The following is a 16,762-nucleotide window of genomic DNA, read 5'->3' on the forward strand; positions in this document are numbered from 1 at the left end:
TACATGTCTTGTTGCTTTTGATTACTTGTGTGGATTGATTACAAAGTTGTCTTCAGGTGTGGCAGAAGAGAGTGTACTAGCCGACCGGTGACTCAATTTGAGGAGACATGATAATTGACTAATTGACGTGTACTATTGAACAAATGATATTCATATTCAAGTATTCATTGTGAATTCAATTAAAATTAATGCGCTTAATTGACCACACTATAAACAGAATGTATCTCAAAGTCTGTAACCTTGCTGCTAAATCCACTAGATGGCCTCTTGCTCTCACGTTTAATCTGTTTTCTTAAACTCGCTCTTGCAACACATTTTTTCTTCAGAAGGCACTAAATATGTGTTTGATCCTCTAAAGTGAATACATTGTTAATTCTCTTAGAATTTAAAGCGTCAATTACATTGTTTTTGGCTTCATTGTGTTTTTAATCTCATGGGAAGCATTGACATGTTCATCATTCTAATAAACAATTGTTTTACCGAGCATGTAGGCTAGGATATTAGTTCCATGCGTAAAGGGGATATTATATGCATAAAGTATAATCGTATTCAAAACGTCTAGAAGTTACTTTGAATCATTAAGAGGTGATATCTATGGGTGATATGGCCTGTGTATTGAACGTAAATGAGTTATCATGATAACTTATAGACGGTCCCTTGATTCCTGCGCGTCCGAACACCACCAGGTTAGTGTTGTCACTGAGTAGAAGTGGAGAGGACAGCTAGAGCTTTCAGATTGCCTTCTGTGGAACTTGGTGTTGCCCCATCATGTGTAGTGGTCTCAAAGCTTTTGTTGACACACAACTTGCCAGCTTGGAAGTGTGTGATTTAGCTATCCTCTGATAACATTGCCTAGTGCGGTCTTTCTAATTCACAGATCAACTTGTTTCTCTTTTTAGTGTGGGGACTTGGAGCTCTGTATCTCGGTCGTTCATCGTTGGTTGTAGCTTCAGTCCTGTCTTTTATAGACACTGAACAGTATAAACGTCAGTATAACTTGCATGTTTGTGGTTAAGTTTATTTAAAGTCTATATGACGCATTGCGCATCATTGCCTCTGGGTTTGAAGATTCGGGGCTGAAAATGGACTAAGCAGCAACTAACTCGGGATACATTTGAAGTGAGCAAGTATCAACACTATTACAGAGAGTTATTTAGCTACTTTCATTGACATATCAACATGGAAGAAGACGGGCAACAGGAGAACGGAGTCCACGCCACCAAAGATTCGGACCGCCAGGTTCGATTGCGGCTCTGTGTTTTAAATGAAATTCTGAACACTGAAAGGGATTATGTTCGGACATTGCTTTTCCTTCAATCGGTAAGTTTTTATTCTCGCTTGCCTTAATTGGACTAGCCTATCTTAGATGTATGTTTAATTTATTTTGCGAGCTGTTGAATCATATCACCGTTTACTCTGGCATCAGAGATGAGTAAATAATTATAAATAATGGCAAAATTATTATATAGATGAGTAATCTACGTATGTGATGTCACGACCATCTTGCTACAGCTGCTAAATGCATTTGATCTCATGTCAGTCTGTTGCGCTTTGCTAACTCATGATAGATGTATGTTGAGATGTTTTAACTCTGTATAGACGCAAGGTAACGCAGAGTTGGACATATCAGCTGTAGCGCTCTTCCCACTTGCGCTCTTGCAAATTCGTATTTTAAACCCATTCAAACAAATTAAAATATAAAAGAGCACATTTTCTACAATGAATGTATTGGCGGGTCCACCCCTTTGTGACAGACAATACGTTAAATAATAGGCCAATTGCGATTTCATCAAGCCTCTTCAAAGTACAGAGGAAGTGTCATTGTTTTGGTTCGGGAGCCTAACACGTTTTCTATAATCTCCACCTTCGAAAAGTGAATGGCGCCTCCACTGCGCCCGCGCCACTCACCCACGGGCACATCGCTGTGCCAGACTAGACCACCTGCAGGTGGCAGTTCAATTTGTCACATCTCCTTGTCATATCCCTTTATCTTCATGTTTCTCTTCCCGTTATCCGCGCCTTTGTTGATTGATAATGATTGCCTCAAAGCTGGTTTGATATTTAAGTAGCCTATGTCACGTTGGATACACGTAACCGTATTCCAGTGCAAGATTGTAACTTCACAAGCATTTCATGCTCATGCTGTAAAATGGTTACGCATTTTACAAACATCTTGTTGTTGGTTGCTTCATACTCTAATGTCGTTAATTTGCTTTAAATTACTACGAGCCCCAGGACTGGCAAGCGTGAAATAACTGTAGAAGACCTATGCCTAACTGTAGGTACTTATTTCAAACTGTTGCGCTCATGTGAGGATTAGGAGCTCTGTATGTTTGTTTAAGCCCCAATTAACCATTTTGTCATATTGCCATTCATAATAGGCTATGTTGCATAACGACCCCCTAACCCCGTTAATATGCAGCTACACTGGGACAATAAGCACAAATGGACATAGTTTGACTCCCAAATCCTGCATATTGATCAAGAAGAGATGTCAGGATCTCGTCTCCATCCAACATTACGTCATATATAATATCTAACCCACGCTTCTTATAGGATCTGCGGGCGGGGACAGTGGCGTACAGCTCAATAGCAGCGCACCGCTGTCCACTTAACCCTTTCACGTCATTCCAGTTGTCACACTCAAGACCTACTTGTTGTGCACACTTTACCATCTCTCTGTCCAATGGTTTGGTGTGTGTGCACACATGCATGCGTGCGCGAGCTGGTTTGTGCGCATGTTATCCAAAGCACAGTGATCTTGAGACGGACTGTCATGGCATCAATTTCTTGGCAGTGGCTTATGGATTGTTAAGAGGACACACATCATAAAATCATATTTTTTCCAATCCTGGATAATATTACTACTCCTCCAGCTTCCCCCTTCCCTCCCTGGGAGCCAGAGCTTTGTCATCAAACAGCTCATTTGGTGTTGATAAGGGCCGACATGGAGTTACATGGGGAGGGCTCTATGGCCATATGGTTTGAATAAAGATAACCCCGGTCTATCTCCCCCACTGAAGACACTGGAGTGGAGACACTAGTGGATGGGGGAGACGGGGACTGCCTTGCCTTTCAAAGGTGGGGGTGATATAAAGCCAAACAGTTGATGGACCTGGACAGCTATTGCCTTCCCATTGATTAGATTTCCACTTCTTTTTGTGTGGTGGCCCCCCTGTGTGTGAGGCTAAAACACACATGATCGATACATAAACGATTGTGATGACACACAAAAGAGCTGTTTGCCCAGCTTTAGCATCTCTACCCCCCCCCCCCTTCCCCATCACTCATCTCTTTGCAATTACCAACGCCAGTGAGCATATCCAATTGGCCCGGGTGTGTGTGTGTGGGGGGGGAGGGGGGTGTAGGGAGGTGTGTTGGAGATTATGAATCTCAGAAAAAAACGATTTCATACCAATGAAAAGCTTGCATTTGAACAGCCTGTTTATATTGATCTTTGGTGATCACAGAGTGTTTGTTAAATGTTTTCCCGTCTTATTAGCTTTGATCATTTCCCCCCCGAGCCATAAAACTCATTATTCTGCTCAGATACTCCTCTGGGGGCTGCTATGTGAGTTTAATCTGACTGGATTTTCCATCCTGAAAAATGTGGGTACACAGACTACACACATAAAGATAATCTGGCTGTTTTTGGCCCGATTTCCCCCCTTCCGACCAAGGACAGCAAACGCCCGATTATCGGATGGCTCTAAAGATCATCCTACAAGAATGTCCTGTGGTGTGAGGTGTGTTAAGAGTCAATTTCTCCCGACAATCTGCTCGGAAAATGGTCGGGACCGACGATCGTAAATATAAAACGTGTTCAATATTTACGATCAAAAGTCCTCTTGTGTGTGGGCGAAACTGACAACTCCCAAGTCCGATTGTGACGTGGAATGGAATGTAGCCAATCAAGAAGCGAGCTGACTGACGCTTCTTTTCGTTCTTCAGAACTTTATTTGCCCTGTCGCACATGGCTGCCTCGTACAGGTCAGTCAGGGTACTACTACCCTGATCGCGCGAGATTTCTGCCTTGGGGGACGAGACTCTAGACTGTCGTAGGACAGATCTTTGTATGTGGTGTGCTGTATTGGGAATATTGGAGGACAATACGATCAAATTGTAGCACAATACGATCAAAACTGTTCAATCCATGATTTTTTATCTTCATGTGTGGGGTCTCTCTCAGATAAAAAATATGTGACTATTGACCAATGTGTTTTGCATCCTAACCTTTCTCCACAACATTGCAGAGTCTTGCAAAGATAAATCAATAATACTTAATACCCAAACTCTCCATCCTTCCCACAAACTCACAAAACATCACCACGAGACCAGTGTGAGGTTGCAGAAACATTTTATGTAGCGGTTACCTGATTTTTCAAGCTGCAAAACTATTGCAAATTAACCCTGAATATTTGCAATACCTTTTAGGTTGTCTTTGTTTGTAGGGTAAGATTATCTGCTTTATAACCTCTTATGTGCTCATGTGGAAAAGGTGGAAGTGGTTTTGTGAATAACTTTGGAAAGATTTTGCTCTGTAACCTAGGTTAATAGGAAACATCTGGAAAGCCTGCCTCCTCTAACCTACCCAATGGCCACACACACACACACACACACACACACACACACACACACACACACACACACACACACACACAAACCCATAACATCCCTTATAGTTAAGTCCATTTTCTGTGTCCTTGAGTGTTCCTGTGCCAGTGTGTATGATTTGAAAGTCTGAACCTATATCTAAGGGTTTCCTTCCTCCCATAAGATTAAGCCTCAGACCTGTCTTTTCCTTTTGCTGCCCAGCTGGTGTTGACTCCTGTGGCTCAGCTGCAATGTCCAATGACAAGGCTCACTGAACAAACAGGATGACACACACTGCTGTGCTCAGTGCCCAGGAAGACACGCAGGAAGTCAGCCGTGAGCTTCCTGTATAAGCTGCTCTCTCTCACTCCACTGTCCCTCCATCTCTCCTTACTGGGAAACACCAGCATCAGGTTTCTCTATCCTGGTATATAAATAGCCTCCGTTTATAACTCCCATCCCATCCACAGCGCCGGTTGTCTCAACTCAGGGTAACCTCAGCTCTATGCTCCCTAACACACCCACTCAGACTGTATACTCTGAGGAGGGGAAACGCCCTGTGGAGTTTTTATGGTGAGGTGAAACAGTTTCTCCGGTGGGCTTCAGGGTCCCTGAGAGGATTTCATTGTTACTAGTTCCTTAGAACACTCTCCTTAATTAGATTTAAAAAGCATGACACAGAAGCCCATCAATGTAACCTACCTCATATTTCAATAATTAATCAATAAAGAGTTGATGGGGCCTTATTGTAATTAATAATTAATAATTCCAATATTGGGTTGCTTCAGTTTAGCCACATTCTTCCTGAGTGAAAGAAAATGCCCATGCATACACAAGTTGGGTTATTATTGGATCTAAACATATAAAACATTGTTTTATTGATGAAATGTGTCCACGTACTCCTTCTGTCACAGCATAGTTCTGTCTTACCCTTGAAACTTCAGCTAACACATTCAGCTAACACATTTTAAGCCATGAGTCCAGCAGAGCCCCATTCCCCCCAAACCTGTGTACAGTAGCCCCCCATCAGACTTTCTTTGTTGCCCCCCCCCCCCCCCCCCCCCCTGCTCTAAATCTCCCCATGCACACTGTCAGAGATGTTTCCATTACAGAAAATCAACAGTACTGGCTTAACCCTTGGCCAAGCCTTAATCCACCAGTGGGAGTTATGTGTTTGAAGTGTTCCTTAAGAAGTCAAATGTTTTAAGTAGCCACAATGTGCCCTGTCTCTCCTTAAGACAATTAGTACCTCAGTGCGGTTATCACCGCCGTGACTGGTCACCGCCGTTATTATGGTACGCCATTGCATAAAAAAGTAGATAAGTCATGTGCGTTTATAAGCTATTTCTTCAAGGCATAAGACTTGAAGAATTTTAGGAATCTAGTTAACATGTCTTAACTTCTGTAGCACAGAGACATGGATAATATCAAAAGCTAGTGCCCCTCCGGCTATGTTTTGTTACAGTTCATACAGTTCATATGTGTGTGCCGACGGGTGAACTAGCAGAGGAGAGAAGCACAGCTACGTGGTTTGTATATAATTGTCTCTCAGAATAGATTCAAATCATCTCAAATGTCATTCAACTAGAATTGTCTCACATTGTACTTACTACTTACATGTCTCTGTCTTGGTTTCGTTCCTTGTGGTCCGAGTTAACTTTCTGCGAAGCTATTATGTAAGTGTTTGATTCTATTCAAGAGCATTTCTTTTCGAAGTCAAGGTGTGAGGGATGGCTCTAGTAGATAAACATGTATCTTAAAGTTGATAGTGCCCATAAATACAGTGGCAGAGCATTCTGTCTGATCCAACAGACCACATATCTAAAACCAACATCTCTCCTTCTTCAGGAGTTGGTGAAAAGAATTCAATGGGCTGTGAGTGCTCTAACTCAGGAGGAGGATATTGACAAAGGAGCCTGTCCAGATGTGGTGTTTTGTTTGTATGAGGACATTTTTGTGACCCATGTGAATGCTGAAAGATTCCCATTGACAATTATTGTGAATGGTTGTGTGAAGTGTTTTCAATAGGCTGATATATGATACAATTTGGGACTTGGCCCCACTTGTAAAAAAGAAAAAGAGCAATGTGAGAGCAATGTCTCTGAGACTGCGACCTGAACAAAAAACGGAACAAATAGTCTCCCAGAACAAGACAATGGCCAGTAATTGAACAGCAGGGCTTTATTCTCTTTCCGAATGAAAAGGTAGGATGGAAGGATGCCCATAAAAGTTTGGAATTGAACCCAAAGGCTTGAACTCCCAGGAATCCCCATTGCCCCCCCTTCGGTAATTGCCTATGGTTTGTGGACAGAGGCTGAGCTGGGAACGTTAGTCAGGATTGTCAAACAGGACCAGATGTGTGGGATTCTTTTAGGAGTGGAGGTCACTCGTTCTATAAGAAAAAAAAACACTGACATCCTTCCAATCTAACACCTTCTCCTACTGTGATCTATGTAGAGGGGGGTCTTGATCAACATTGGATTTCAGTTCTGATGTTAACCTTGCTGCCCTTAGCCCAATGGAAGACAAATAGAAGGATGGTGTGTTGTGACAGAAGTGATGGATAGGGTGTGTCTGTCTTTGCACTCATTTGGCCCACTTGTGGTTCACCATCACCATGGTAATTGGCCGTACTCCTTGTCTACACACTCCCTTTAAGGATGAAGGCAGGTCTAACGAGTGGTTGTATGGTCTAAACATCGTAGGATGGTTTAAGTACATTGTTGAGATGGCTATAATAATAATAACAATAATAATAATAATAATAACTTACATTTATATAGCGCCTTTCACAAACCCAAGGTCGCTTTACAAGGGAATGAGACAAACAGAACAGAGCCAGAGAGACAAACACACAAAACAAGAAACAGTAAAACAGCTTGAAGGGTAAGAACTTAATGAATAAGCTGACATGCAGACTACAGGTTGAATACAATGATGAGTAATTTGGTTTTATGGGCAGCTTTGATGTCCAGTGTTGGAGAGTCACAGATATCCTTGGGTAGAGAGTTCCAGTGGGTGGGGGCTGCCACACTGAAGGCTCTCTACCTGAAGCCCTGCTGTTAGAGGACCTCAGAGTTCTGGATGGGGTGTAGTGGTGGAGGAGATCGGAGAGGTACTTGGGGGCCAGGCCATGGAGGGATTTGTAGGTGAGCAGGAGGAGTTTAAATGTGATGCGGTGTTTGACCGGGAGCCAGTGCAGACGGGCGAGGATGGGGGTGATGTGCTGCCAGGGCTTAGTGCGGGTGAGAACCCTGGCAGCGGAGTTATGCACGTACTGGAGCCTGTCCAGGGCAGTGTCTGGTAACCCGGACAGGACTCTAATACGATAGTCCAGACGGGAGGAGATGAAGGCATGGATGAGGGTCTCTGTGACTGTCTGACAGAGATGACCAGAGTCTGGAGATGTTCTTGAGGTGGAAGAAGGCGGATTTAGTGATGGATTTGATATGTGACTGGAAAGAGAGAGTGGAATCCAGAATGACACCCAGGTTGCAGACTTCAGGGGATGAGGAGATGGAGCAGCCATCCACCTGAAGGACGAGATCTCCAACCTTCACAAGCAGTGCCGGGGGTGCCACAACCATGAGCTCTGTTTACTTGCTGTTGAGTTTGAGTAGGTTAGTAGTCAATAATCCAGTTTTTTATTTCTTTAAGGCAGTTGATGAGTGACTGTGGGGGGAGCTGTGTGGATGCTGAGGTGCTGAGATACAGCTGACTATCATCAGCGTAACAGTGAAAGTTGAGTCCATGGCGGCGGATGATCTGACCGAGTGGGAGCATATAGATAGTGAAGAGGAGTGGACCGAGCACAGAGCCCTGAGGAACACCATGGATGACTGGGACCGGTGACAAACATTGATGTTGACAAACAGTTTCCGGTTGGTGAGATATGACTGAAACCAGGAAAGGACCGTACGGGTGAGGCCTAGATGGTCAGATAGGCGGTTGAGGAGGATTGAGTGGGAGATGGTGTCGAAGGCTGCTGAAAGGTCAAGGAGGATGAGTAGGCTGATGCGGCGGCCGCAATGCTATACCAAAGAAGTCTGATGAAACTTGTAAAGTCACTGTAGTCTGTAATCTATACTTTAGATGAGAGAGAGGATATAGTCATAGTGAGGTTTTGAAGTTGCATCATTTCACAACGTATATAATTGCACTTTATCACTACACACCATAGCACTTTTTACAAACCATACATCATGTGTGACAATAAAAGCTCATCTTAAGATTCCATTATTTCACATTAGCTGATACAGTAATCAGTGTTAGTGACTAACCTGCTGAAAAGTGGTTCACAGAGAAGTGTTGTTCAGCTCTGTCTCATCCGTCTGTTGGATACGGGTGTGGATCTGCTTGGCTACGCTCTCTTATGATTGATTCAGTTCCAGTGGGTGTCTGCTTTGATCTTCCCTGCATCTCCTACTGGCCGTTCTAGCATGGCAGGGCACGAATTCAGCTTCTAAAAACCATCTTCTCAGTGCGTCTCAATAACACTGTTCATGTCTGCCTGGGTGAACGCCAAGCATGGCATACTCTGACTTTACACACTTGCCACACACACACACATATTATATATAATATATATATATATATATATATATATATATATATATATATATAGACACGATGAAACATAATCCAATGGGAGTGTTTCAATACTGCAACTAGCATTTGCATGATATTCATATATGTAGAGTTATTTTTTTCACTCTGCTGAGCACCATTTGCACAAGCAAATTGGGCCCACAGTGTTTACTGTCACAGTGCAGCATTGTCTCTTTAGTCATGGACACTGAAGGTGTACTTCCTACATTGTAGATGACATTTAATCTCTCATTCATGAGTTATTTCCCCCACAGAAGGTAACCTAGCCAACAACAGTAATCCAATCTCCTTTATGGTGTTGAGATACCCTGTTATTCAAACACCCAATCACTGTCAGTCAGAAAGAGGCCCATATTGGAACCTGTGATGGCTCACTCCTGTCCCGGTCTCTGATCCCTGTCACTGGGACACATACCCAGACCTCCAGATGGCCTCTCCAATCTGTCCTGAGATGTTATCTTCAGTGTGCCACATGTCGCCTCTCAACTTGACACCACGTCCTCCACTAGACACTTCAAAAACGGTCTCTCAGAAACTCATGCACTCACACAAACATGCATTTATGGTCAACTTTGGAAGACTGTAATTGTTGTTTAACCCTGTGTGTGTGTGTGTGTGTGTGTGTGTGTGTGTGTGTGTGTGTGTGTGTGGAGAGGTGAGAGTGTCCATAATTATGTGGTAGAAACAGTGGATCAACTTGAAAGAGCACAGGGATCATAAAAGGATATTTATAGCAGATTAATTACGTTTTCAGTGACTGTGAAGTCTGAAGCACTTACCTAAATGAGATGGTAAAAAAAGACCCCTCCTCTTCAATTTGACACACTTCAGTCCAACTTGGCCAATAAAAAGGGCCCTGCCTTAGAGGATAGGCTGTACTCCATAATTTCTGAAACCAAAAAGAAGCTGAAAGTTCAGGCTTCTCACTTACAGTCTATTAGATGTTAGATGTGTAACCCTAACAATGCCACGATAGAAACTGTTTTCGATCTAGTTTCGCAGTGTGTATTCTTCGTCACTAGTCAGTTACGGATTGATCATTTCATGTGGTTTCCGCAACTCTCAGACAATGTTTGTGTTGAGTGGAATACCAACCTATTAGTTTGATAAACAACATGTTTGTTCAATTGTAAGACTTACTTTATTACATTGTGTACCATAAAATGTATCAATGTCAGTCATTTGATGGTATCAAACGTTTCAACCTTTAAACTGACAAGAAAGCAGGGGGCTGTCTTTTCTTTTGGGGGAAGTCACTGATTCACTCTTCCTGTCTGCATCACCACTGTAGCGGAGCAGAGATGGTCTCATCCCCCCATAGCGCCTGGTTTCCGCTCGTGTGAGCCACTCAAACAGACATGAACTTTCCAGCTCTTCAAAGCGGAAGTGAGAGAGGGAGAGAAAAAGGACCAGCCTCAAAGAGGACTTTGTGTGGGCCATGGGTACAGCCAAAAAGGGTTGCTTTTGGAAGAGGGGGGTACGGGGGAGCTCTTGGAGGGTTGGTGGAGAGGAGAGAGGGGGGGATATGAATTACGGCTTCAGAGAGAAAGGGGTTTGCTGGGGTCCCCTTCATTGTGGTGACACTGGGGGCCTTTCTCTCGCTCTGCTGAACCCTGGCCACAAAGAGGGGATTTCTTCATTTATTTATGCAATTTCATGCCATGTCGACCCAAAATGGCCTCCATCCCCTCCAAAACTGCCCTGTCCCCCTTCACGACCAAAACACTCTCAGGAAAAAGGCAAGAAAGGCCCTTTGCCTAGCACTGTCTGTTTTTAGCTTGTTGTTGTTTTCTTTTAGGGGGGGTTGAGGGCTGAGGGGGTGAAGTTATTTAGACGATGCTCGAATCTGTGATTCACCTTGAGTTTTGTTGCTGCTGGTGTGGGAACTGAATCAAATTGAAAAGGGGAGGAGTAGTTCCCAGGTTCAGTAGAGACTTTGACACGTGTAGTGCTGGGGCAAGTTATTGATACATTGGGGTGTCTTGTGAGCTGGCCTAGTGCTTGTAGCTGCTGAATGCTGATGTAACGGTGAGCAAACAGGAAAACACTCCAGCTTTGTACCAGTACCCCCCACCCCTGTCCCCCGTCCTGGCTGGTTATGTAAGACCTGCAAGACTACCGTGGGAGACTTCCACACCATCATGAATGGCTTTCTCTGCATGGGATGGGCTTGGCAGCATACAGTATATTGAGAGATACATTTAATGAAATATATCATGCATTTAAAGAAATGTGGGAAATATATTTGTCATATATATTTTGCACCATCTAGCAGTAGATGGATTTAGAATAAGTCAGTCCTGTGATGGTGTTATCTTCCCTATCTTGGATATATAATTTGAATGAATGCAATGTAGCTACTGCCATCTCCTTTTGAGTGTCTATTCCATGTGTTTCCTTCCTTTGCATTTACATTTGCGGTCAGTCCTTTGTCTTACGGGAGGAAGGATGTGTGCTCCATCTGGTAATGTCTGTCTTATCCCAATATGCTTCCCTTTTCATTCACACTATACAGTACCAATGGACAATCAACATGAATAAACGGAAGTAGCAAATCGTTTTTGATTGACAAAAATCATGTTTGAAAGGTCCTTCTGCCGCTTTACAAAGACAGTGCTGCTTTACAAAGAGAGAGCGCGCATTTCAATGACTGCAAATAAACGATTCAAACCTATTATGCTCAAACATATACAAAAATATATTGGTTATAGTTATTTACTCAAACTATGTTGCTGACGACCCGACAATACCTTTAGCCCAGGCACCTGGCTTTCATTCAGTCAACGGCTGTCTCACACTCATCTGAGATTGACCAACAAGCAGCAGCTTCAGATGAGCGTTTGTCAGTCAAATTATTGTTTTTTGGAGGCAGAAGGAGCAATGAGGAGATCTTGACACAGTTAGCCCTTTGTGGAGTGGATAAAATGACTTGACAAAAGATGTTTCCCCTGAAACCCCTTGTGGTGCCAGGCCCAACACACACACACACACACACACACACACACCATAGATATATACTGTATATACCAAGGATAAGAGACCCATGACGTACATCCTTGTTTCACTTCATCCTTAGTCTGTTCTGCTCAAATGTAATATCAGGAAACCAAAGGTTGATTTTAAATTTGTTCATCGTTGATTTGGCTTTGTAATACATAAGCAAAGGAAAACACACTACTTGTCATTGGTGGCACCTGACCCCCCCCCCCTCCCACCCACCCTCACCTCTATCTCTTCTTCTGCATTGTTACACTTCCCTTTCTACCCTCTCAACAATGGCCGAGCAGTCCCTTTTGTAACTTCTGCTTTCTTTCATAACCTTCCTTCCCATCCCCCATCTCTTCCCCCTCCTCTCCCTCTTCCTTCCCATTCAGCCCTGTGCTGCAGAACATCTGACCGTCAGCAATCACATGAGCATAATCAAAATGCTCACAATTTGGGGCTTGACTTTCAACTTTTAGTATCAACATTGTTTTTACTTGCTCCTCTGCCGAAATTTGGAGCAAAATTGGAGCCCTTTTCGATGTCACAGTTTTACTGTAAAGATTGGATTTGGCTCCACTAGTGGATGCGAAGAGTGTTCTGTGGGCTCATTACATGCACACTTATGAGTTGCATTATGCAACACATACCACCCTCCCACACACACTCTTTCATTCATAAGGATTTTAGTAGAATGGCCCTACTAGTCAAGGTGATGTGATCAAACGGTCCAGAATTAGCCCAAACCCTCATTATCCCAATAATCCTTTGATTAATCCTGTTAAGTGAATCTGGCTAACTGTTAGTGCGTAAACAACCTGTTAGTCCCATAGTGATCCTTTCCTCTCATAAGTCCATGCTAAGTGACTCCCGTGGCACCATGCATGGCTCCTGCAAGCAGCGTGTTTCAGCATTGCCACTGCTGACTTGATGAAAGGGTCTCTGATTTTGCCCCACTTTCGCAACTTGGACTGTCCCACTCAGTGCTATTATGACATAGTGAAAATCTTGACTTCCTAAATGTGCCAATTTAGATTTCCCCAATGTCATGTGTCTCTCTCTCTCTCTCTCTCTCTCTCTCTCTCTCTCTCTCTCTCTCTCTCTCTCTCTCTCTCTCTCTCTCTCTCTCTCTGTGTATGGCCAGACGTTTTACAAGGTGAAAGGGATAATCGTGTCCATAACATCAGTTTATGTTGGCACACTCAATGTAAATATGCCTGAAAACAGCATTTAACACAATACTGATTTAAGCTGATTGAAAGCCAGGTTTCTGTGCCAGACTTAAAGTGATTACGATTAGGTAAACACTTAACAGTTTAACACAATCATATTGATTCTGGCTCTGAGGGACCACTTGTAGTCAGACTAGGTTGGTGTTAAAGAGGAAAGTTTACTTTCCAGAGGGCAGACGTGGAGGCAGCAGGCCTTTTGCTCACTCTCCAGTTGAGCGGAAACAAAGCCCAAGCCAGCATATGGACCGTCTGCAACTTCACACCTCTCTGTCTGGCCCCTCCTCGCTTCACTAAGTCTCAACAAACGGCAAACCCCATCAAACCACATCTGACCCATTGGCTGAGGGTCGTACAGGACCACGCCCTGGTTTTTGGCCAAGCGCGTTCTCAGCTTGAAGGGAATGGAGCTGCCTCCGTCTGTGGTGGTGGGTGTTGTCCTGTTTTCGTGGCAAACTCCCATTGCTCTTTTTCATCTTTGACATATAAACGTGGGAGAGAAAATACTTAAACCACATTCTCATTATTCATGTGTGAACTTGAAAAAACAATGAATGCATCAATGATAATGCAACATATAATGGTTTTTAAGTTGCATCAGAGGATTAATTGCAGTGGCCAACCAAACCAAGGCATTGTGTTTGGAAATGCTGCGGTGATTAGGTTAGGTTTATTGTTATGGTTAAAAAAGTTATTCATTTTACATTCAAGCTCTGTCTTTGTTTTTTTGTGGCATATTAGCATAAAACCACCATGATTTTAAATTCTATTTATGCATGGCCTGATGTTCAAACTAACATCTCACACACTTCCTCTTTGCAAAGCCTCACTTCCTGTCCAGGGACACCTCACTGATTTTGTCAGGAGCCAGCACTTCACTCTGCATACATTGTTTATTTCCCTTTCCCTCCCCACTGCATATCTACTTGATTTCTTGATTTCTGCTGCAAAAAAAACTTTTGTACAATCCGACTGTTTTCACTTCCTGTTTGCACACCACATACACATAAACAAAGAATAGAACATATTGTGCAGATCCTTTGTAGCTGAGCTTCAGTGTGATTAGCCGAGCTTTGTAGCTGATCTTCGGTGTGACAATAAAGTTGAATCTAATCTATCTAATTAATCAAGATATCTCAAGTGATTTGTTTTACTTTGACTCCAGTCATTTCAATACACTCTACTATTCAAAGCATGTCATTACAACAGAAAGTTAGCACTTTTGTTATCTTATCTGAAAGGAGTGAGCCTACAATGCAAGCCCCTCTTGAGCATGTGTGGCTTTTGACAGCCTGTGTGTCAACTAATTGACTTGTAGTAGTGTTTGCTAATGAGGGGTGGGGGGGGGGGATGCTGTTTGTGATAATGCTACTGAAAAGCTAACATGCAAATGAAAAGCTGACAGGCTTGTGTGAAGTCGGGGTGGGGGGGGGGGGCATAAAAGATGGGCTCACACACAGTCTTTAGTAGACACTTCAACCTATTGAAAGTGTCACAAAATGCTTATTGAGGCTCCTAACTGGTGACCTCTTTAGTTAAGAGCTGTGAAATGTTCATACTGTACTTCTCTGACCACAATATACCATTGAAATGAGGCTAACACCTTTCATCAACTGTGCACAAATAACACCGTTGAAAACCAAGATCATTTCTTCACTGTGGGCAGCCTCTGTTTCTGTTCTGTGTTGTCACTATTGTGCTCCCTTGTTCAAGCATGGAAATAACTATCCCTAGCTAAATTTGATCTCGGGCGACATTTTCGTAATACCTGCTTATTGCGGGTAGGATTTAATAGTTTCCTGTTCACAGACCCCAGAGTCAGGCAGAGTGATGAGTTTAAGCGGGTGGGCTCTTAGGAGAGGGGAAGGGAGGAGGTTATAGAATGTATTCAGACCAGAGCAATAAAAAGCACATCTCCAAGGCAATCCTGACAAAGCCCTCAGTGGCCCCCTGGCACAGGGGGGGCACAACAATTAGACGAATTGCTTGGAAGAGGAGGGCTTAATACAAGCAAACGACTGTTTTGAGGTTGAAATTATTAATGATTCATTGTTACTGGGCCCCTTTGTAGATTAAGGATTAAAGGAAGCCTGACAAAGACAAGGAACACGCGATTTGAGACGCAGCAAACGCGCAATACCTACTTCACTGTACGGATATGATGTTTCAACTACTCAAACTCAAGCGTTTTCATCACCCAGTCTAGTGTATAGGCTACAAGAACGCATGACCTATAGTCTAATTTACTGCTCTTGTGTCTGCCGAGGAAGGCTACAGTCTGGCGTTATTGTCACTGGAGAGTTTGTCTCCTTTGGGAAATTCTTCCTTACATCCCATAGCCCCTCTGGCTAGAGTGTGTTTAATATTGCTGCTTCCCTCCATTCACCAGCTGTGTCTGCACCATACCAGAGATTAATCACATTGATGAATCTGAGTGGAACAAAATTCAGTTTGTCTGATCAGAATTCCATTTCACTTGCTATTCTAAACACATTAAGTATTGATAGTAAATCTGGGTTGCAGCTCTGACTAAGTGGGTGATAGAATGGTAATAATAACCATGGTATTTACCAGTAATTACCATAGTTACCAGAAACAATTACTTTGTTATTACAAGGTAAGACGGACTGTAGTTTTCACTTAATTAGGTAGCATGAAGGATACTTGTTTCCATATTATTGTTATGCCTTTTCTTATTCTTCCTGAATGATTGAAACTGAGGAGCACACATTTCATTTGATTCATAACCAAGAAACAAAGTAGGTAGTTAGATAGGAATAGTATGAATAGTAGGTAGATTGAAATAGTAGGCTATCAGAATAAGTATCAGAACCAGAACATGCCATATTACCTATTTCCATTTGATTCTAGCTTTGTATCCTTCTTCAACAGATAAAATCTGTTTGTCTCTTCATTCACATAGAATATCAAAAACACAGAGGACTGTGAGAGCCTGTGTCATCCTTGCTCACCAATTCCATGCCCACTGTGGTCTGTGGTGCTACCACAACCTCTCATGTTTCACAACCAGAAATGAGGACAACAGTCACCATGGTGCCGTCCTCCCTTACCTTGATTTGCTTATTTACATCTGACGAGGACATTTTACTGGGGTAGAAAACCAAGCCCCAGATGACGGTGTAGTGACGTCAGAAACGCACAGAAAGGTCACCTGAGACACGGATATTATGAAAATAAAAAGTCAGCTTACTGCCTGTTGATTTGGAAGTAACGAGTGAATAGTCATTAAGGAGCCATGTCTAATGGATAGTTTCTCTAGGCTCGCTGTTTTGTTGTCTACTCTATACATTGTTCATGTTTTGTCTGCTTTTTCCAGCCCCCTGTCTGGA

The 16,762-nt window shown here is 43.0% G+C and overlaps 1 protein-coding gene across 1 annotated transcript in view; it reads left to right on the forward strand.

The window, feature by feature from the left end:
- Positions 1–1,179: 1,179 nt before the first annotated feature.
- Positions 1,180–16,762, forward strand: part of prex1 (phosphatidylinositol-3,4,5-trisphosphate-dependent Rac exchange factor 1) — a gene marked incomplete at both ends in the record, with an annotated part of 69,074 nt that continues 53,491 nt past the window's right edge. Inside the window, 1 exon segment of the mRNA XM_080533188.1 lies at positions 1,180–1,320. Coding sequence (XP_080389314.1) covers positions 1,180–1,320 — 141 coding nt within the window.

This window comes from Nansenia antarctica, assembly GCF_963989245.1.
Source record: "Nansenia antarctica genome assembly, chromosome: 6".
NCBI lineage: Eukaryota > Metazoa > Chordata > Actinopteri > Argentiniformes > Microstomatidae > Nansenia > Nansenia antarctica.